The 21,324-nt window shown below is 39.1% G+C and overlaps 1 protein-coding gene across 1 annotated transcript in view; it reads right to left on the bottom strand.

Moving 5' to 3' along the window:
- Nucleotides 1-15,459: 15,459 nt before the first annotated feature.
- The window catches only part of Onecut1 (one cut homeobox 1), a 37,367-nt gene continuing 31,502 nt past the window's right edge, over nt 15,460-21,324 (bottom strand). Inside the window, exon 3 of the mRNA XM_047541376.1 lies at nt 15,460-20,137. Coding sequence (XP_047397332.1) covers nt 19,845-20,137 — 293 coding nt within the window. The 3' untranslated portion in view covers nt 15,460-19,844. The remainder of the gene's footprint in view (nt 20,138-21,324) is intronic.

The following is a 21,324-nucleotide window of genomic DNA, read 5'->3' as shown; positions in this document are numbered from 1 at the left end:
AGGGGTAGAGAAACAAGCTAACCAGCATTGTGAAGAAGTCATTTGGTATACCCAGGAGACCTGGTTCTCCACGGGGCAGCAGACCCCAGGTCTGCAGCAAGTCAGCAGCATGACAGAAAGGACCTGCTGTGGTTAGGCACCCTAGGGACATAAAAAACAGGTGCAATGTATGTCTTGTGTTGGATACTAATTCAGATAGACCAATTATAAAGGACATTTTTAGGAATAATTTGGGAAATTTGAATGTTAACTGGGAATTTTATAATCTTAAGGAATTATATAACTTAATTTGGTTAAATGTTAGAAATATTATTTTGACTCTAGAAAAAATCGTCTTATTTTTTAAAAGGTATACCCTGAAGTTTAAAAAAACAAGCTTTTTTTTTTTAATTTATTTTTTCTTCCTGGGAACTTTGAGTATTTAAAACAAAGGAACCAGATTAGGGTAAACATGGCCGTGCTGCATTTTCCGTTTTGTTTTTGTTGCTTACAAACAGGGTGTCATTGACAACCTGGGATAGGATGTGTGGGGAAGAAATTAAAGCAAATTAAAATGCTTGCAGTCATACCTGGCTGACGACCTCCAGCTGCCGCTTGGAGAGTATTGAGTTCTTGTATTAAGTTTTGCACTGTCAGCAGGGCAGGCATGTGTTATATAAAGTCAGGATTCTTGCATCACAGTATTCAAGCCCTCTTACCCACATCCTATCACATTCAGCAGTATATGTGGCAAGAAACTTCAAAGCAGCAAAAATGGCTTGCCCCAGGACTGCCTCTGGTCCCAGTGTGTTGAGGTTCAAAGTGAACCACCAGGACCCCTGCTTGGGAGGGAGGGCAGATGGGCTTAACCTGGGGGCGTTAGTTCTCCCAAGGGCACAGACCTCAGAATCATGTCTGTGCCTCTACAGTCTAAGTCCTTCTTAAGGAAGAACCAAGGAGAATTATTATTATTTGGGCCCTCTGACTTGCTAGGCGGAACAATTTGGACTAACTCTTGAAATTCCCACAGAGACAGCAACCCACAATGCTCCTAATCCCCGTCTGGACCAGAAACTCAGGAACAGCTTCTTTTGGAATGGATTCAAAAAGCTCATCCCTGACTGTCCTAATATCTCTCAAGCCTAGGCCCCAGGGACCTGAGGCTCTGGCTGATTCTGAGACCATGTCCTTCCACCCATCCTTCTGACCTTGCTGAGTGCACTGAGGGAGTTGCAGGGTGCTGGGCAGAGTGTAAACTGAGTGTTTCAGTGCTGCAGGGATCTCTCTGAGCAGCCACCACAATGCCCATCTGTCAATTAGCAGCAGGCTATGGATTAGGAGTGGTAGAAAGGATGTCTTTAAATAGATTTCTTTGTTTGTTTGGTTTGAGGCCTAGTGATTGAGGTCACTCTGGGAGAAGCTTCAGAAGGTCGGAGGCTTTGGGTTTTACATTTCACAACCATTATCCTTGCACTTGAATGGGGAAAAGACAAGGTTAACTGGGTGGAGGACAAAGTGAGGAACAGAAGTTCTCAGTCTAGGAAAATCAGAATATGAAACGTTATTAAAATACATATTTCAGGGCTGGGGGTGTAGCTCAGTGGTAGAGTACTTACCTAGTATGGGCAAGGCCCTGGTTTAAATTCCCAGCACCACAAAAAGGAAATGAAAACCAAAAAACTCCATGTAATTCTTATGTCTTAATCATTGCTGGGAAGGTTTGGCTTGGTGGGCACCACTCACCTTGATAATGAGTCCTTGGTGCCCACTGCTGGAAAGGAACCCCTGTCCTTGTCCCCTTTGAGCCCATTCTGTAGGGTAAAGGGCACCAGCTTGGAGCAGGTTTCTGTTCCATAGAAGGAGAAGGGAGCCAGGTGCCGTGGCACATACCTGTAATCCCAGTGACTTGGGAGGCTGAGGCAGGAGGCTCTAAATTCAAAGTCAGCCTCGGCATCTTAGCGAGGCACTGAGCAACTCAGTGAGACCCTGTCTCTAGGTAAACAAAACAAAACAAAACAAAACAAACAAACAAGCAAACAAAAACAAGAAAAAACAGCTGGGGATGTGGGTCGATGTTAAGCGGCCCTGGGTTCAATCCCTGGTACCAAAAAAAAAAAGCAATGAATTCAACCAGTCTTGACTTTAAGTCCTAAATCTGGCACTGTAGTGTTGATATTTTAAACCAGGCTCCGTGGCTAATAAAGAAAGCTGAGATAACTGGATAACTGTGGTCAGGTGTGGACTTGGGCAACAGCACATTGACATGAGCATGTGGGTTTGGGAGAGAAGACAGGAGAACTAAGTGAAGCTCCTTCCAGGCCACAGTTCTAAGAAAAACCAGCACCCTCACCTCCTCCAGCTTCAGCCTCCCAAGTAGCTGGGATTACAAGCGTGTGCCACTTTGTTATTCTTTCAACCGTGTGTCATTAAGTACCAGGGAGGCGTGATGCCTAGGGCTCCTTCTTGATGCTCCAGGCTAGGGGTGGGAGGAGGGTGGGGATAGGGTGAGGGTGGATAATTTTGCCTCTAAGGCTTACATCACTGTTTACTAGTTCATTCCTGTGTGCCCCATCACTTAAGTGTCCATAAAAATGGCATCTCCCTATAGTGACTGAACATCAAATAATGATGTTCTTTCCCTTAGCTCCTGTATTGGAGATATCTCATTGTTTTACTGACCTCCTTTCAATCTTCTTTCCTTTTCTTCTGGGGTTTTGCTGATGGGAAAGCGGTTATGTGCTGCCATCTACTGGCCAAAGTGTAGGCCAGGAGCTGTGGTCTGGAAAAGTCAAAACCCCTCTGTGCTATCACAAGTTTCTGGGTTGCCGCTTTTACATAATTTTGTTAGAAATCTGTATAGCAAAGAAAGGACCCACAACAGTGCTTTTAGGGAAAAATCTGGAAACATTGTGTAATAAAAAGTAAGGTTTTTAAATATCAAAATAATTTTAGACATACAGAAAAGTTGCACAAAGGGTACAAGGAATTCCATTTACCTTCTACTTAGCTTTCTAAGAGGAACACCTCACATAGCCATAGTACAAATATGAAAAGCAGTAAATTAACATTTATACAATACTTCTAATTACTCTTTGGAAATAATTTGAATTTTTCCAATTTTCTCACTCATCCTTTTCTTGTCCAGGATACAATCTGTGTCCCTGTATTGTATTTAGTTGTCCTCTCTTCTGGGTCTCCTCTAAACTGTGACAGCTCTTCCGTGTTTCTTGACCTTCACACTTTTGAAGAGTGTTGGTCAGTTATTTTGTAGGATGTTCAGCAATTTCTCTGATTTTTCATAGTTAAATGAGGAAATGCATCTTTGGGGAGGATAGGACAGTTTTCTTAGTGCATCACATCAAGGGATACATAATGTTGATTTGTCTTATTAGTCAAAAGTGATGCTAATGTTTACACCTTAGTTATGGAGGTGTCTGTCAGTCTTCTCCACTGTAAAGTTCTATTTTTACCTCTAATTAATAAATCATAAGAATTATGGGGAGCTGGATGTGGTGGTGCCCGCCTGTAAATCCCAGTGGCTCGGAAGGCTGAGGCAGGAGGATTGCAAGTTCTAAGCCAGCCTCAGCAACTTATCGAGGCCCTGAGCAACTTAGTGAGACTACCTTTAAATGAAAAAATTAAAAATGGGCCAGAGATGTGGCTCGGTGTTTAAGTGTCCCTGGGTTCAATCCCTGGTACCAAAATAAAATAAAATATAATAAAATAATAAAATAATTATGGGGAGATTCTTCTGAGATTGTGCAAATATCCTATTGCTTATTTTACTTTTACCTGTTGATTAGTTGTGTAGCATTCATGGGTATTTCTGGCTTGCAACAATTTTCATCGTGGTATTTGTCTAATGCTTATTCTCTATATCCATCACTCCTCCTTTTTAAAATTGAAATTCTGCTGTAAGGAAGAACTTTCGTTTTCCTTCATTTATTTATTCATTCAATCATGTACTTATCTCAATATGGGTTGATGGATATTTATTTTATTCTGTACATTGTAATCCAATTCTTTCTTTTCTTTCTTGTGGTGCTGGGGCTCTTTATTTATTTTGTTGCTCAGATTGTCCAAGCTTAGGTTCTGGGAGCTCTTTCAAGTCAGCTTCTGTGCCTTTCAACATGCTCCATCATTTTTTAAAACAGAATTTTATTGACGCATACTTGACAAATAAAAGTTGCATTTATTTACAATGTACAACTCAATCAAGATTATCAAAATACCCATCATTTAATAAAAGATTTTTGAGATATAGTCCACATACCATAAAACTTACCCTTTTAAAATGTATAATTCAGTGTTTTTGTAAATTCACAAGATTATTCAACCATCATCATTAATTATAGAATATTTTCATCACCCTCCAAAAAAGTCTATAACCATGATCAGTCACTTCCCATTAATCCTGTCCCTCTGGCCCTGGCAGTCACTAGTCTACCTTCTGCTTCTATGGACTTGCCAGCTCTGGACATTTCACATAAATGGAATTATAGGATATGTGGCCTTTGGTGTCTGGCTTCTTTCACATAGCATAATGTTTTGAGGTTCATCAATGTTTTAGCATGTATTACTAGCTCATTCCTGTATACAGCTGAATTATTCAGACATACAACATTTTATTTATTCATCAGTTAGTGAACATTTGCCTAAATTTCTCTTTCTCACTGTTATGTCTAATGCTGTTATGAAATTTTGTGTACATGTTTTTGTGTTAATATGTGTTTTCAGTCCTCTTAGTTATATACCTACCAGTATAATTGTTGAATCAGGAGGTAACTCTGTGATTAACTTTTTGAGAGGCTACCAAATTTCTTTTTAAAGTGGTTACACCTTTTTATATTCCTGCCAATAATATAAGAGGGTTTGAATTTTTCTATAGTTTCTCCTATTCTTGGTTTTTTTTTTTTTCCTTGTACCTTTTATTTTTTGGGGAGGGAGTTGTTTCTTTTTGAATTATTTTATTAGTGCATTATAGTTGTACTTAATATTGGGGTTCATGATGGCATAATTATACAAGCATGTAATATAATTTATTCCAATTCAGTTCCTAGTGCTTCCCCTTTTCCTCCCTGCCTCGCTCCACCTGCTCCCTTTCCTCTACTCTACTGGTCTCCCTTCTATTTATTTATAGTTTTGTGAAATTGGTGCTTTATAGGTAGACATAAAGATGAAATTCACTGTGGTATATTCATATATGTACGTAAGACAGTTTGGTCAATTCCATTCCATCTTTCCTCCCATTTCCCAGCTGTCCTTCCCCTATCTTTTTGTTTGTTTGTTTGTTTATATATAGAGCTATCTTAATGGGTATGAAGTAATATTTCACTGTGATTTCAATTTTCATTTTCCTAATGACTTAATGATGGTAAGATATTTTCATGTCCTTATTGACCATTTGTATATATTATTTGGAGCAATCAATGTCCAAATTCTTTGCCTTTTTGTATTCTTCCCCCCCCCCACCGCCCCCTTTTTTTTTTTCATAGAGGAGATTGAGCTTAGGGATGCTTTACCACTGAGTTATATCCCCAGTCCATTTTATTTTTCATTTTGAGACAGGTTCTTGATAAATTGCTGAGGGACTTGCTAAATTGCTGAGTCTGGCCTTGACCTTGTGATTGTCCTCCCTCAGTCTCCCAACTCTCTGGGATAATGGGTGTGTACCCCCACACCCCGCTTCTTTGCCACATTTTAAAATTGGTGTATTAGTCTTTGTATTGTTGAGTTGTAAGTGTTCTTTATGTATTCTATATACAAATCCTTGCAGATATGTGATTTGGAAATGTTTTCTCCTATTCTGTAATTTGTCTTTCACTTTCTCATATCCTTTAAAGCACAAAGGTTTTAAATTTTGTTAAAGTTAAATTTCTTGCCTTCTAGGATTGGGTGTTGAATCTTTTGTGGGTGTGTTTTCAGAGTCATAGCTGAGAAACTATTATGTAACTCAATGTTGTAAAGATTTACTCCTTTGTTTTCTTCTAAGGGTTTTAGTTTTGAGGCAGGAGCAAAGGACAGGTAGTCAACTTAGATAGTAAATGATTGGGTCAGAAAGATGAAGGCTGATTATCAAAGAAAAGGAAATAGGTTGCTAACACCTCCGAATCCATACCCTCCCCCGAAACTAACACCTCTGGGGAGATCTGCACTTTCCAACAGAAGTGATTGACCCTGGGCTGCTCCTTCCTGCCCGTAGGCACCATACACAGGGAAGGAAGAGAAGGTCGGGAGGGAGAGAAAACCTAGAATCTATGAAAGGGCAAGACACACCTGCTCCCTCGGGCACCCAGCTCTGGGCCCCAACTTCTCTCCAGAGAAGTCTGCTACCCCTGTAATATCTCTCTCTTAAATAAAACTTGCTTTCTGTTCTTGCCTTGGCATTCTCGGGTGTTTAATCTTCAACACCGGGGGGATGAGAACACAATTCTGTTTTCTAAGACTGGTATCAGTTTTAGCTATTATATTTAGGTCAAGACCTATTTTGAGTTAATTTATGTATATTGTCTGGGTAGATGTACAACTTCATTTTGCTTGTGGATATCCATTTGTTTTAGCACTATTTGTTAAAAGAATTAACACCAACTTAAGTTCAATAGTCCATAAAAACATTGTTCCGATATCCTTATCTCTTCCATAAAGGTCATTTTTTGTTTGTTTTGGCACTAGGGATTGAAACCAGGGGTGATCAACCACTGAGCTACGTCCCAGCCCTTTTTTGTATTTTATTTAGAGAGAGGATCTTGCTAAGTTGCTTCAGTGCCTTGCTAAATTGCTGAGGCTGGATTTGACCTTGTAATCCTCCTGCCTCAGCCTCCAGAGCTGCTGGGTTTACAGCTGTGCACCACCACACCCTGCTGAAGGTCAGTTTTATGTGAGGATTTAGTTGGTCTCTAGTCCTTCCCTATTCAATTAAATACTAAGCTAGGTGTGGCTGAGTTTGGTAGCTGTGATTATCGTTAATCATTTGTTGACTTTGAATAGATGATATTATGCTATCTAGGTGTGCACAGCTATTCAGATTCCCACCTTTTTCTTTTGAGTTTTTTTTTGTTGTTGTTGTTGTTAGCTTCACTATTACCCTGCTTTGGGAAGCTGCAATATTAAACACTTGTCTCTGTTTTTGGGGGGAGGCTGGGGTTTGGACCCAGGGGCACTTAAACACTGAGCCACATCCCCAGACCTTTTTATGTTTTGAGACAGACAGGGTCTCACTAAGTTGCTTAGGGTCTCACTATGCTGCATAGAGCCTCACTAAATTGCTGAGGCTGCCCTCCAACTTGTGATGGATCCTCTTACCTCAGCCTCCTGAGTCACTTAGATTACAAGTGTGTGCCACCACACCTGGCTTTTTTTTTTTTTTTTTTTTTTTTTCCTTGAGTTGGGCTCTTACTGTGTTGTCCAGGCTGGTCTTCAACTCCTGGGCTCTAGGGATCAGGGACTGGGTTCTGGTTCTTGTTGGTTAACGCCCTAGGGACAAGGGTGCTAAAAAGGATGCTAAAAGATCTCAAGTTTGAGACTAGTCTGGGCAACTTAGTGAGACCCTGCCTCAAAATAAAAAATAAAACTAACTGGAGATGAAGCTTAGGGGCAGAGCACCCCTGAGTTCAATCCCCAGCACCTCCAAAAAATAAATAAAAACTTGAGCATACTGAGTCAGGTCAAATTTTTAAAGTCTTGTGAATGGGGGTTTCCAGGAAACTTCCAGAGAATTCAAATAATAACTATGATCTGAAAAGGGTTCTTTGGAGTGGTCCCAACTCCTTCTGCCCACTCCAGTAGCTATAGGACTGTTTTCATTCTGATCCTTGAGTTGTTTGGTTTTTAAAACTAGTGCAGAACTAGGCAAGGGAAAATGGGAAGAGCTCAAGTTAAAATGTCACATAGCTTGTGTCTTTACTGAGATTCTGAAGAATGTTACCCACTCTTTTTTTTACAGCTGATTGAACCTGAGCCTTTTATTATTATTATTATTATTATTATTATTATTATTATTTATTTATTTTTTACAAACTGCATTTTGATGCATTGTTCACAAATTTGGTACATAATTTTGTTTCTATGGTTGTGCATGATGTAGATTCATACCATCTGTGTAACCAAACATGTACATAGGGTAATGATGTACATAGGGTAATGAAACCATTTTTCATACCCCCACTCCCTCTTGATTGTTGCAAACCTTTGGTTAATACCCAGAGCTCTGAAAAAGCTTATTTTTGATTTTTTTTTTTTTTTGCCAGTACACTTGTTGCTTTTATGGAGGAGAGGTTGTGTGTAGCTCTTCTGCCGTTCCTCTTCGCCTCAGGATGAAAACACAGAGCCGAGGTCCAGGTGCCTCTCTGTAAGAGAACTAGGACCACAGTAATGGTCTTCAGAACTCAGGTTTGTTTGTCGTGTTTTTTTTTTGTACCAGGGACTGAACCACATCCCCAGCCCTTTTTTTATTTTTTATTTTTGAGACAGGGTCTTGCTAAATTGCTTAGGTTCTCAGCTTCCAGAGCTGCTGGGATTACAGGTTTGTACCACCACACCCAGCTCAAATGTTTTTTGAAACCTTGAGGTAACTTTGCCACAGTTACATCAAGTCTGTTTCTGTACTGAGCCTGTTTCTGCAGTAAAACCTCGAGCTCTGGTTGTGTATGAGTGACTGTCATGCAAACAGCGGGTAGTTGTGCTCAGGGAAGAGGATGTCACCTGCCCTTTTCTGAGTTCACATAGTGAACACGTCATGGTTTGCTCTGTGAGACTCCTGAGAAAGTCACAGACATTTCAGTTCTGAAGTTATCTTCAGGTCCATTCATTCTAGATGAGGCCTAGATTTAAGTGTAAAATCTAAGCCAGATGGAGCATTGGCCCACCTGGAGAGAGAGAGAGAGAGAGAGAGAGAGAAGAGGGGTCAGATAGAAACAGGCAAATAGAAACATCATCAAAGAGAAAGTATGGTGGAGATGAGGGGCAGGAGCTGTGCTAGAGAATCACGGGGAGGGTTTCAAGCATCTCAGGTGATCAGGTGTGAGGGAAAAACATTTAAGAAGGATGAGGAGTGGTGGTGAGCAATTTTTGCAGCGTGAAGGGAGAGATAGCACTGCAGGCAGAAGGAATGGCCTTCAAAGGCAAAGGCAGACTGGGGTGCAGAGAACAGCCTGGGGAAGAGTGGCATAAAGTCAGAGAGGACAACAGGGGCCAGTTCTTGCTGGGCCTTATGTGACTGTGTCCTGGTTTGCCCAGCATATCATTTGTTTGTTTGTTTGTAGTACTGGGGATTGAACCCAGGGGTACTGTACCACTGAGCTACATCTCCAATCCTTCTAATTTTTTATTTTGAGAGGCTAGCCTCAAACTCGCAATCTTCCTGCCTCAGCCTTCCAGGAGCTGGGATCACAGGTGTACACCAAGTATCTGCTAGCATATGTTTTTTTTTCTTTTTTAAGATGTTTTAATTAGTGATTATAGTTATGCATATGCATTGTGGTTCGTTGCAACATGATCATATGAGCTTGGAACAGAACTGTCCCCAGTACTTTCTTTTTGTTTTCCCTTCTTCCCTCTACACAATCCAAAGTTCCTTCATTCCTCTCTTACCTGCCCCTCATTATGTATCATCATCCACTTATCAGAGAAAAAATTCGGCCTTTGTTTTTTTGGAATTGGCTTATTTTAGCATATGACTTTGATGATAAATCCTATAGTCACTCTGATCACTAGTCATGGTGAGCATTATAATAAAAAGAATTTGGGGGGCTGGGAGTGTAGCTCAGTGGTAAACTCCATGCTTAGTATGCATAAGACCCTTGGGTTCAATCTTTAGCACAGAAAGAAAAAAAAAAAAGGGTAAGAATTTTATCCTAGGTGCAATGGAGAGCCATGGGTTTGGAGGCAGAGAAAGACCTTGACTGGGAAGGTGGACCAGGCCACATTGTGAGGTGAGGGAAGGTTACATCCAACCAACCAGATCTCACTCAGATTGTTGCATAGAGCTCATGGTATTGACCTCTTTTTTGGATTTTGTTACATCAGAATCACTTAATGCAGATTTGTACGCCCTTTTCCAGAACTGCTTATTCAAATCTGTTAATAAATCCTGTATTACTGGGAACTCTACAGCTGGGTCTGGTGCAGAGTCTCAAATCCAGCATTTTGGAGTCAATTGCCGGGGCCCTTTGCCATCCAGACGTGTTGCTCAGGTGCCATCAACAGCAAGCAGTCAGTTGTGCTGGCATATGCTTGCAGAGGGTTAGTGTGTGCAAGTCACCTGGGGATTTTGTTAAAACACAAATTCTGATTTAGTGGGTCTGGGCTGGGGCCTGAGATTCTACATTTCTCATAATTCCCAGTGATGCTGTGGCTGGTGGCCATTGGATTTTACTTTTTGCAACAAAATGGCTCAAATGACTAAATTTGCTTTTTCACCTTTCAGCTATATTTTGATTAACTTAAAAATAAGAGTTATGTGTTATGTGCTTGCTCTCCATGAGGCACAACACATCCTTGCAGTCATTTTATGAAATGATACAATTGTTACATCCTTATAAAGTAGACCGAGCCTAAGAGACACCGAGTGATTGCGCAGGGTCACAAGCCTGGTGACCCTTACCATCAGTCTGTGCCACGTTTCCCACTCCCTCACTCATTTGTCCTGAGATTCTACTGGCTCTTTTAGACACTCTTCTTACCTACGATCTCTCTTCATTCTTACTTTTCAGGAATCCAGTATTTTGTTGCCACATGTTATCTGTCTGAAAAGAAATACCTCAGTGGGAGGATAAGACTTTCTGACTGCCTTCTTCCCTCCAACACTCAAACCATCTTCATGGGAGAGGGGCAGGTTAGGAAGATAATAAGGACAGAGAAAGAGAGGAACAAATTGCAGGCTTGACAAGGAAAATGAGTTGACACATGCATGAGAATCTGGATGTCTGTTTCCTAATATTTTAAAATTTCGGGGTATCTATTTTCTGCCAACCTAGTACTAGGATGGCATTTTTTAAGTAGCTGTATTTCTCACTCTGCTGCATAAGTAAAGATGCTATATCCTGTGACTGAAATTCTTGTTGTTTTGGAGAGGTGACTTGAGATCTAACCCCTTCCTCAAAACAAAAATCCTTAAAGAAGAAGCAAGGCAAAATACTCCTGCTTTGTGTTTTGTAAGGAACTGACTGATACCATAAACATGGTGTGGTCCTGACCTTGGCAACTTGACTAAATTCAAGTGGAGGACCAGAGATGAGTGTGAAGCTTTAAATACTTGAGTAGAGAGCAAGGTGCGCTCCCTCTCCTCAGCCCCCTCATGCTCAGAAGCATATCTTCAGAATGCATCCTGTTCTTCAAGACTAGTCACGGTCAGGTGCCATGGCACTACCTGTAATCACAGTGACTTGGGAAGCTGAGGCAGGAGGATCGAAAGTTCAAGGCCAGCCCTGGCAATTTAGCAAGACCCTGTCTCAGAATAAAAAAATTAAAGAACTGGGGATGTAACTCAGTGGTAGAGCAACCTTGGGTTCACTCCCCAGTACCAAAAACCAACAAACAAAAAAACAAAAACAAAGAAAACTGTGGTCACTAGGAAAAATGACAGAGACAGAGATGACCCTAACTAGTGGAGTAGAAATTGGGAAAACTGCTCTGAAAAGAACAAAAATCAAATGTCATTGATAGTTACTTGCTCTCTGCCACCAGGACAATATACTATTTTCAGTGCAGTAAAGAAATAGAAGAGAAACACCTCCTCAGGGAAAGCTTCCATTTTTCTTCTGGCTTCATTATCCCTGGGCTTAATTTAAAAAGTCCTCCCCAGGTACTCTTGGCCTCCTCAGGTTTTCCCTGTGAGACTTTCCAAACCTATGCAAATTGGCTCCGCTATGGGGAAAGTGTTCAGGACACCTCCAGGAGCCTCTTCTTTCAGTGTAAGGTTCAAAGTCTCATCTTCCAAAAACTTCTTGTGGCAAGATGATTGCTTTTTCCTTTCTGCTGTCCTAGTATTCAGACTTTCAACTGGGAACCTACCTCTACAAGGCCAGTTGAGGAGTCTGCATTCACAGGTCTCTTGATCAGTCATTAATCTAAAAGAGGACCCTAACTTCCCAGTCCTCTCCTAGCTCCTGAGACACACAAGCACACAAGCAGGCACGAATGTGCATTCCCCACATGTGCATTCCCTTGCATGCTATTTTACTAAAAAGACTTATAAGGCCTATCATCTCCAATAATAATTGGGTTGCTGAAAATGGCCCTCTGGAAATAGTGTCCCACTTCTGTTGAAAGACACCCTTTTGCTCCACTAGAGAACAACTTTTTTCCCCCTTAATTAAACTTTCCTTGATGATGGCACTGGCTTTTGTTTTCCAGCATGCTGTCAGTTTCACCCTTCCAAAGGAAATCCATGAACTCCTAGCTTAGGATTGCAGGTGGAATAAAAACAAAAGAAGGCAAGAATTGTCTAAATTTAAAGTGCTGGAAAATCCAACATTTTATTTACTACATTTTGGTGACTACATAAATGCTGAAACATTTTAACACTGGAAAGCATGATGGCATCATCGCTTGCTTTTTTTTTTTTTTTCTTTTTTTCTTTTTTGCTTAGCAAACACAGCAGATGATATTGCACGGCATAAAGTGAGAACAGTAGCGAAGCTTTAAAAAAAATGAAAGACTCCTTAATGCAGTACAGGAGATACTCATAAACAAACCAGAATAATGCCTAATGCATTACACTTCTTGTAGCTACACACAAAAATACAGAAGAAGCATTGGACAGAGAGTAAGAGAGAGACAAAATATTAGCAAACAACCATAACTGGGTACAATAATCATTTCATCTGAAATGTAGATGCAATGTAGAAACTACCACTGTTTTCTAATTGACAAAGAAAATGACAGCAACATTTGTCTTTTATCAAAAAATTTCTAAGCCCCTCATGGTTAAGTTTTTAATTCATTATGTCTTTTTTTTTTTTTTTTTTTGTATTTTTGTGGTTTTTTTTTTGTTGTTTTTTTTGTTGCTAAGGAAGAACTCCCTCTGCTCTTGGAAGATTTTTCTACTCTACTGATCTTTTTTAAAATTTTATTTTATTATTATTATTTTTACCTGATGATTGTCTTAGGCACCCTCCTTACATAATAAACCATCAAGCTAACTTGAACGGGGAAACTGAGTCACACTCGAACAATAGCTAAGGTCAGAGATGTACCAAAAATAGGAAAGTGGAAAGGGACAGGTCTAAGTGAGTGACAGATGGGCTGAATCAGACAGGACAATAAACACAGGGAGATACGAAGACAACTACCCAAGCAAGTGGAAGACAATGTTTTAAAGTTTATTTTTTTTAAAAAAATACTTGTCACTTGGTTCAGACGGCAAATCTAAAATGAGCCCACAATGATTATGTAATAAATGCAGAACATACCACAAAAAATCAAGACTAACACAAGAAACAGAAAATGTGACCTTGCGAATACAACTCTGCTCCGTGCTTCATTACTGATTTCAACTCCCTCAACCACTTTCGTCCAGTTTCTATGACTAACTGCACAGCATTTGTATTAAAAACACGTAATCCATCAATGCTTACCAACAGAGCACTGAATGATCCTGCAATTCAGAGCAGATTTATTGCCCTATTAAAATACAGAATGAGTATAAAAATGTTCCTAAGAAAATGTAACTTTTGACCCGAAATCTAAGCCCTCCCTTTCTTTCCCCACCCCAAACACACCTGCAAAAGAAAATAAGATAAAATTCTTGTGTCAAAGGGGAAAATATTTACATCTATGAGTTTATGACAAAGTCAAAGCAATTTATCTCACCAAATGAAACAAAACAGTGGTGCTGGCTCTTCTGAGGATGCCCTTCGTCATTTAGAATTCTGTGTGTGCTAATATAAAGTATGAGGGGTGGGGGTACTGCCTTGGTCAAGGGCCTGGGCAGGAGGGATGCTCTTGTGTGAAAAAGAAATTCAGTGGGAAGAAGAAGAGTGAGAAGAGACAAACTCAAAGAGCTCTGGGTGGATTCACCCCGGGACCCTGACATTCAAAGGTACTTCTTCCAATTGTGGCAGGGGTCTGTGGGAAGGTAAGGGGTGAGGGCAGTTGTAGAGAGAATAGGCAACTCTGAAACATTTTTTTTTTTTTTAAATTAGAATGAAAACCATGGCTGAACAATTGTTTTGGTTCTTCCAGGAGCTGTCAGACCCACCAGCGTGGATCAACTTGACTTTCTTTTTAAGGGCTTGACTCCAGTAAGCTCTCAGCTTTGCAAAAAGAAATGTCTCCGGGCCCTGCCCCTGACTGGAAGATATTTAGAAACTTAGGGAGAACAGAGGATTTCCAGATTCAAGTTAGCTTGTCTCTGCATTTTTATACTCTTTACTTCTCATAACTGTTCGAATGGTTGAAAAAAAAAATAGAAAAGTATCTCACAAATGCCGGTGCTTTGAAAACATAAAAAAAAAAAAAAAAAAAAAAGTCTTAAATTCTTTGGAATTTCAGGTCTTACCTGCAAAGTAATCTTTTTCCAAAAAATAAAAAATAAAATTAAAATAATAAAATTAATAAATTAAAGGATCAGCATGAATAAAGCCTTTCTTATTTCTAAATGATAGGACTACCTTGAAACACTCTTTTTTGGCATGTACAAGTTTTTGAGGGGGGACCTGGCAGTGTTCACAGCACGTGTGGAAGTGCCTGCTAAGAAAAAGCTAAAGATACACCCTGCAGTTAAGAGAAGCTCCTGCCTCCAGCTCATCTTAGCATCAAGAACAAAAAAGATTGTAACATAAAGCTTTGGCCATTCGATTCTACTATATACATTTTACAAACTACACAGTCATAAATTAAAGCAGTGATTAAATAAGCTCATATAAAATGTACTTAAATTAAAAAAATCACAGCACATTATAGAGAAAAATAGGAACCAGTTTCACAAAAAAGAGATTATATATATATTTATATTTTTTTGTTTTGTTTTTACCCTGTGGAAACAAATTTTCTACGAAAACACAAAACCTCCATAAGTAACTGTCAAAATGAAAATCATTTCTTATTCCATTCTTGCATTTTTACACAACTCTTAACCCACCTGGGGAACATATTCAGAAATTAAGTCTTCCTTGAGCAACAGAGCAGTTCTGCCAAGAAAATAAACCCCAAACCAAAGGGGAAGGGGAGGGAACATCCCAAACATACAAACTACAAAATAAATAAGAGTTATAAAGTTTTTTTTTTAAAGTAACCTTAACAATTATCAAACTAGTAAGTTCTGCCTTATCACATAGACTCTCTATACAACATAACCCTAAAACTTTATTACTATGAGGTATTTGGAGAAATTGGTAAAAGTGATGCACGGCCTGCCTGGTGAAGGGACCCAGGGAAGTGGAGAGGACCTCGAGAGGGAACAAGGAGGAGCTTTGGTTTATCAGCAAGAAATTGGGGGTGGGGGGAAGTCATCCTTTGGTATCAAAGAAAGTTTCATTGCATGGTTGCACGGAAAAAGCACCACGGTGAATAATTATTCCTTTTTTTTTTTTTTTTTTCATTAGTGGCCTTTCTAAGAGGCTGAGGTATTCAAAGAGTATAAGGTGAGAGAGGTTAACAGCGGTTTAACACTTTGGTTCAAGCAAGGCACTCATCCTAGGAGTTTACAAAGTTTGCAACATGTTTGCCTAGAGATTTACAAGAAGAACTAGCAGTAATAAGAGTAGTATTTCCTAACGTTGTTGTTACCATTACCATATCATTATTAAGAATGAAGACAAGTTTACACACTGAGTGAAGAGTGAGGAGGGGAGAGGAGGTGGGGGAAGGGAGGGGGCGGAGTTCCCTCTGCAGACCAAGGCCGGCATGAAAATATCTTTGGTATTCTTTGGTATCATCAATGTGATTAAAATCACCAATGGAAATTGAGTGAGGTAGCGTCTTTGGTTCACACTATAAATAGTAGATCTTTACACATTTTTTTTTTTTTTTTTTTTTTTTTTTTTTACACGTGGAAGTAGCTATTTCTTACCTTCTGCTTCTTTGTCCTTACTATTTAGGAAATAGTTACCAATGTACTGTAAAGCTAACCACACCACAATAATAATCCAGAAGGCCAAATGTGTCTCAAAACAGCCTCTGGCATTTGAATGCACCCTAAACAACTAGATAGAAAAGGGAGAAGTGCTTTCTCTTTGTTTGCTAAATGCATAGTTTTCATCCTTTATGTACAAAGAAGGGAGGACCTCTCTTGGGGAAAATGCCTTTATAGCTCATGTGAAAATGTCCTAGGACTCTTTGGTATAGCAAAATTTGCATTTAACCTGCAAAGACGAGTTATTCACCTGGGGTAGCAATGGGAGCGGAATGAGTCCAAATGTAGTTTAGTGCTTTTATATTTTCCTGGAAAACTAATTACACTTTTTGGGGGGCACAATGAGTGACATGTTCAGTTAGAACTTCTGGATTTCCCCACACATTTTCTTTGGTCTTTGGGGTCTATTCCAGCTGCATTCAGGGACTGAACTACTGAATTCCTGACATCCAGAACTCTCTAACTTGAACATTTACTGTAATTTGGGCTTCTGTGTTGTCCAGACTTCACACCTCCTGGCCCTCTTTTCAGGAAAGCTTCCAATTATGAGAGGACCTGAATGATTTATGGCCCAAAACAAAAAACAGACTAACTTCCATTCTAACAAAAAAAAAAAAAAAAAAAAAAGAGTATTATTTGAAGTGCAGTTTTGTCTTTAACAAACAAACAAATGAAAAAGCAAGATATCTTTTTTAGCTGAATTTTGCTAAAGGATTGAGAAATGATAATTGAACAAATGGAACATGACCTGCTCTGTTACATGTGGTAGGTTCAAAACAGGAGCCATAAACTAATGCTACACTAAGGAGGAATGGAATTTTTTTTTTTTTTTTTTTTTTTTTTTTTTTTTTTTTTTACTATACACCAGTTCAGAAACACCTAAAGAATCAGTCATATATGATGTGATAAGTGTATTGCTTGTGAGGAGCTACTTGTTCATTATGATTTCTAAAAATCAAAGGTTGTATGTTTAAGTAGTTAAGTAAAAAAAAATTGCTTTTCAGGCTCTGATTTGTGCATCTGTTTATGAGAAAATATATCTCTAGGCCCTGAAATTGCATAATGGGTGCAAATTCAATGCTGGTATGAAAATCATCTTTGGTGTCAGCAAGTAAGATAACTGGTTATTTTTCAAAAAAAACATTATGGTAGGATATTTAATGTTTAGTAATATTCTTTGAGACTGTGTCTACACAGCACCAAAATAATTGGTTGAAAATGCAAAATGCAGTTGGATTAATTTTCAGAGTAGTGCAGTAAAAAAGAAAAAAACAGCATGGCTGTATGAATTCAGTTTTTTTTTTTTTCCTGGAGTATTGAAATTTGGTAAGATTGTGTGTAAACACAGCTTGAATTTTCCCTGCATTTAAAATTCTTATGTTTTAAACAAATAAGGCTTTCCTCCCTCCTAAATTATGAATACATTTTATACCCCTGACTTAAATGCTAGTCATGTTTTTCTTTTTTATTTACGTTGATAAAATTATACTTTTAGTCAATCTTGAAGGGTGGCCATTTAAATAGTCTCTCAACAGCTGAACTATAATTGTGCCATATATAGAAGGGAAAATTTTAAGCTGAAATTTTGGATGAAAAAAAAAAAAAACTAAGACAAAATGTGTCAAGGCAAATGCAGTATTCCATTAAAGGAGAACTACATGATAGTTTCCTTTTCTCCATCTATAGCAGACTTCAGGAGACAGACAGATGGCCTGTTGGTTTAGCTTTAGCTCTCCAGGTGCTAGCCTGTTTTAAACCTAGTTAAGATACTGAGGTTTGATCTTAAAGAGTTAGGTTTTGTGGCAAGATAGTTTAATTTTTTTCTTCAGCATTTGAAGTGACTCTCAATAAACAACTTATTGTTAGGATAATTTTTAGTTTTACATTTCCAATGAGATGTGGTAATTAAGAGTATCCAATTCTTTACCTAATGTTAAGACAGGCATCCATTTACGTAAGTTATGATTCAAGAGAAGTTTCTGGGATCAAGTGATTCATGGGGGTACCACTAGGACAACATTACTACATTATTATTGTTTTTGCCTTGACTTATACGGCCTCAACCGAGTGATTTGGAGAAATAGAAATTTTAAATTTTGTATTTGGAAGCTCAGGCCTAATTTTTAATCTGACTCTGGAATCTGTGTTATAAAATTTCCAGTTTCATGCAGTAGCAAGAAAGAATGTAGTATGCTTTGAAGGTTATGCTTCATGGAACAAGTTGCATAATACTGACAGAACCAAAAATCTTGTGTTTCATAGAATTCTGGCTTCCTCGATGCAGTTCCACCAATTCTAACACTTCTCAGTAGCGCCTACTGTCTTATCAATGTTCAAGTCATAAAATGTCCGGGATTGGCAATAAAATCACTATGATTACTTTTTAGGATGATTATAAATTCTTGGGACAATTCATTTTAATAATAATGTTAGTCTGCTCACCTTATTTATATTTGTAAAAAAATTTTAAAGATATTTGGTACCAAATGCATTAAGCAAATTGAAGTCAAATTAATCTAAGTTCTTTACTGGGTGGTCTTGTGCTAAAACTCATCACTTTGGCATGTTCACTTTGGCCACTTTGGCATGTTCACTTTGGCCACTTTGAACAAATTTTCTAATTTAGTTACCTGCCCTTGTTAAAACTTAGTTTTCTAGTGTGTAAACGGGGTCCTATTTTGGAAGGAGTCTCACGTTTTCTCAGCTATGAACAGATTATGGTATCATGTCCATTTTTCTATGTAAGTGACATTTATGGATCCTGGAGAGGAGTGTCCCACCTGGATGTACATGTGTAGTGCATCGACCTCTCTGCCGTGATATTAATTGCTTCCCTGAAGCTACATTCTTTCTTGCCATTTCTGAAAACTCATATTTCAAATACTTCAAGAGTCGTAAATAATAGTTGTGGATCTATGTGGCATGTGTATTACAGCTAGATCAGTTCATACGTATAACTTTACATAGTATCTTGTGTAAAAATAGCTTTGGTTATTAAAATCATTGCAATAAAATACCTGCACTATAATATTAAGTGTGTTCTTTGGTACCTAGGTGATTTTTTAAATGGATGGACTCTTGTTTCATTTCTTAAAAAATATCTGAACATTCCTTAACAAACAAAGAGAATGCACTGGTTTAGGTGTCATTCAAATTTTCTTTGCTGGGTTTGAATCTGCATTTAGGTTGCGGGCCTGGCAGGTTCAAACGCTGGGCTAGACGAGTGAAATCACACTCTTAATCCAATGAACTCAGACAACCCCACACCATGTCGGTTGCACTCTTATAGTGCAACTCTTCCTGAAGACCAGCCCTGCCTAAGATTTTAACCACTGGTGGCGTGCGTGGTGTGTGTGTGTATGTGTGTGTGTGTGTACATGTGGGTGTACCCATACACAGTACTGAGACACCATACACCTTCGTGGTGCAGTGGGACAGTACTGATCTTAAAACTGTCCACACAATGGCTCAAAATCACTATGCTCCAAACCACTAAACAGCCAAGCACAGAGAGAATGATCATGGATTGAAGGTGTGAGATCCAGTGTTTTCCCACTCATAACTTCTTGCTGAGTCGTCGCCCTGCTGAAGTGTGTCTCCGAACAAAGTCAGAATGCAGGTGAGCTAAGTCTTTGGTTTCTTTGGACTATAAATATCACTTTTTTTTTTCTTCAAATATTTCTAAGTATAAACCTGCTATCTTGAGGTCCTGGTCTTTAAAAATTTTTTTGTTTTGTTTTGTTTTTTTTTAATTAAAGCTTTTCCACCGAGGTTTCAGTTTGTGGTTCTTCCTTCATGCTTTGGTACAAGTGCTTGATGAAGAAGATGAGTTGCCTGAATTGGAGCTGCCCTCGTCCTGCCACTTGTCCAGACTCCTCCTCCTCGCGTTCATGAAGAAGTTGCTGACGGTGCTCAGCTCCAACCCCAGCTGCTGGGAAATGGTGATTTGCAATTCTTTGGATGGACGCTTATTTTCCTTGAATATTGCATGTAGAGTTCGACGCTGGACATCTGTGAAGACCAACCTGGGCTTTTTGGGTGTGTTGCCTCTATCCTTCCCATGTTCTTGTTCTTTCCTTTTGCATGCTGAAAAGAAACAGAAGATGTTAGAATAAATTACCTGGGGGATCAGGAATAGAAAGACTGGGTCAATAACATTTTTAGCCATTCCTGATGGCCTACATTCTCTCTGCTGAAATCTGATTGAAACACCACAGGGGGCTGGGAGGGAAGTATAATAAAAAACAGAGAACTGGACACAGGTAAGACCTAAGCACGGGTTCCATGTTTGACCAGAGTATCTACTCTTTGACTTAGGTATATCAGTTAATTCCATCTGGGCCTCAGATTCCTCGTACAATGCAAGTCTCTTGCTAAATGAACTGATCACTTTTGAACTATGATTTCTCCCTCTGTAAGGCACACATAAGAATACTTACCTTGTTGGTTATGATATGAAATAACATATATAAAAGTTCATGGTGGCCGGATGCAGTGGTACATGCCTATATTTCCAGCAGCTCAGGAGGCTGAGATAGGAGGAACACCAGTGCAAAGCCAGCCTCAGCAAATGTGAGCTGCTAAGCAACTCAGTGAGACCCTGTCTCTAAATAAATACAAAATAGGACTGGGGATGTGGCTCAGTGGTCAAGTACACCTGAGTTCAATCCCTTGTACCAAAAAAAAGTTCATGTAGTTCAGTGGTTGAGTGCTTGTCTCGCATGTGAAAGACCCAGGGTTTAATCCCCAGCACCACCACCAAAAAAAAAAAAAAAAAAGAAAAGAAAAGAAAAGAAAGAAAAAGTTCATGGTAACTGAAATGCTTTACAGATGCATGGTGTTATTGCAAGAACTGATTGCAGATCTTAGGAATTTATTGTCTGCTGCTGGTAGAAAATCAACATTCCAACTGAGAGTCTAAAGGAATTGCATTTGTTTTCCTGCTGATCTTTTTTCTGTTCCAGGAAACTCTGTACATAAAATTTTGGGACTAGGTGTGTAGCTCAGTTGGTATTTTATCTAGCATGCATAAGATTCTGGGTTTGATGAGATTCTGGATTTGAGACTCCAGAGTTGAGAAAGAAAGAAAAAAAGAAAGGAGAAAAGAAAACCCTGTAGCCATGTTTATTTGGGGGTCTCTCTGTATCCATTTGGCTCTTTCGGTAAGTCTTGCTCTTAGAGTCCCCTCCTCCCTTACCTGGTTTCCCATTGAGAGACCCAGTCCTTGCCCATGCCTTTCTGGTCCTGTATCATGAAGCTGATTCTTAGAGCTA

This window comes from Sciurus carolinensis, chromosome 2, assembly GCF_902686445.1.
Source record: "Sciurus carolinensis chromosome 2, mSciCar1.2, whole genome shotgun sequence".
Taxonomy (NCBI): domain Eukaryota; kingdom Metazoa; phylum Chordata; class Mammalia; order Rodentia; family Sciuridae; genus Sciurus; species Sciurus carolinensis.
The sequence above is the reverse complement of the archived record's forward strand: the minus strand, read 5'-3'. Positions and strand labels throughout refer to the sequence as shown.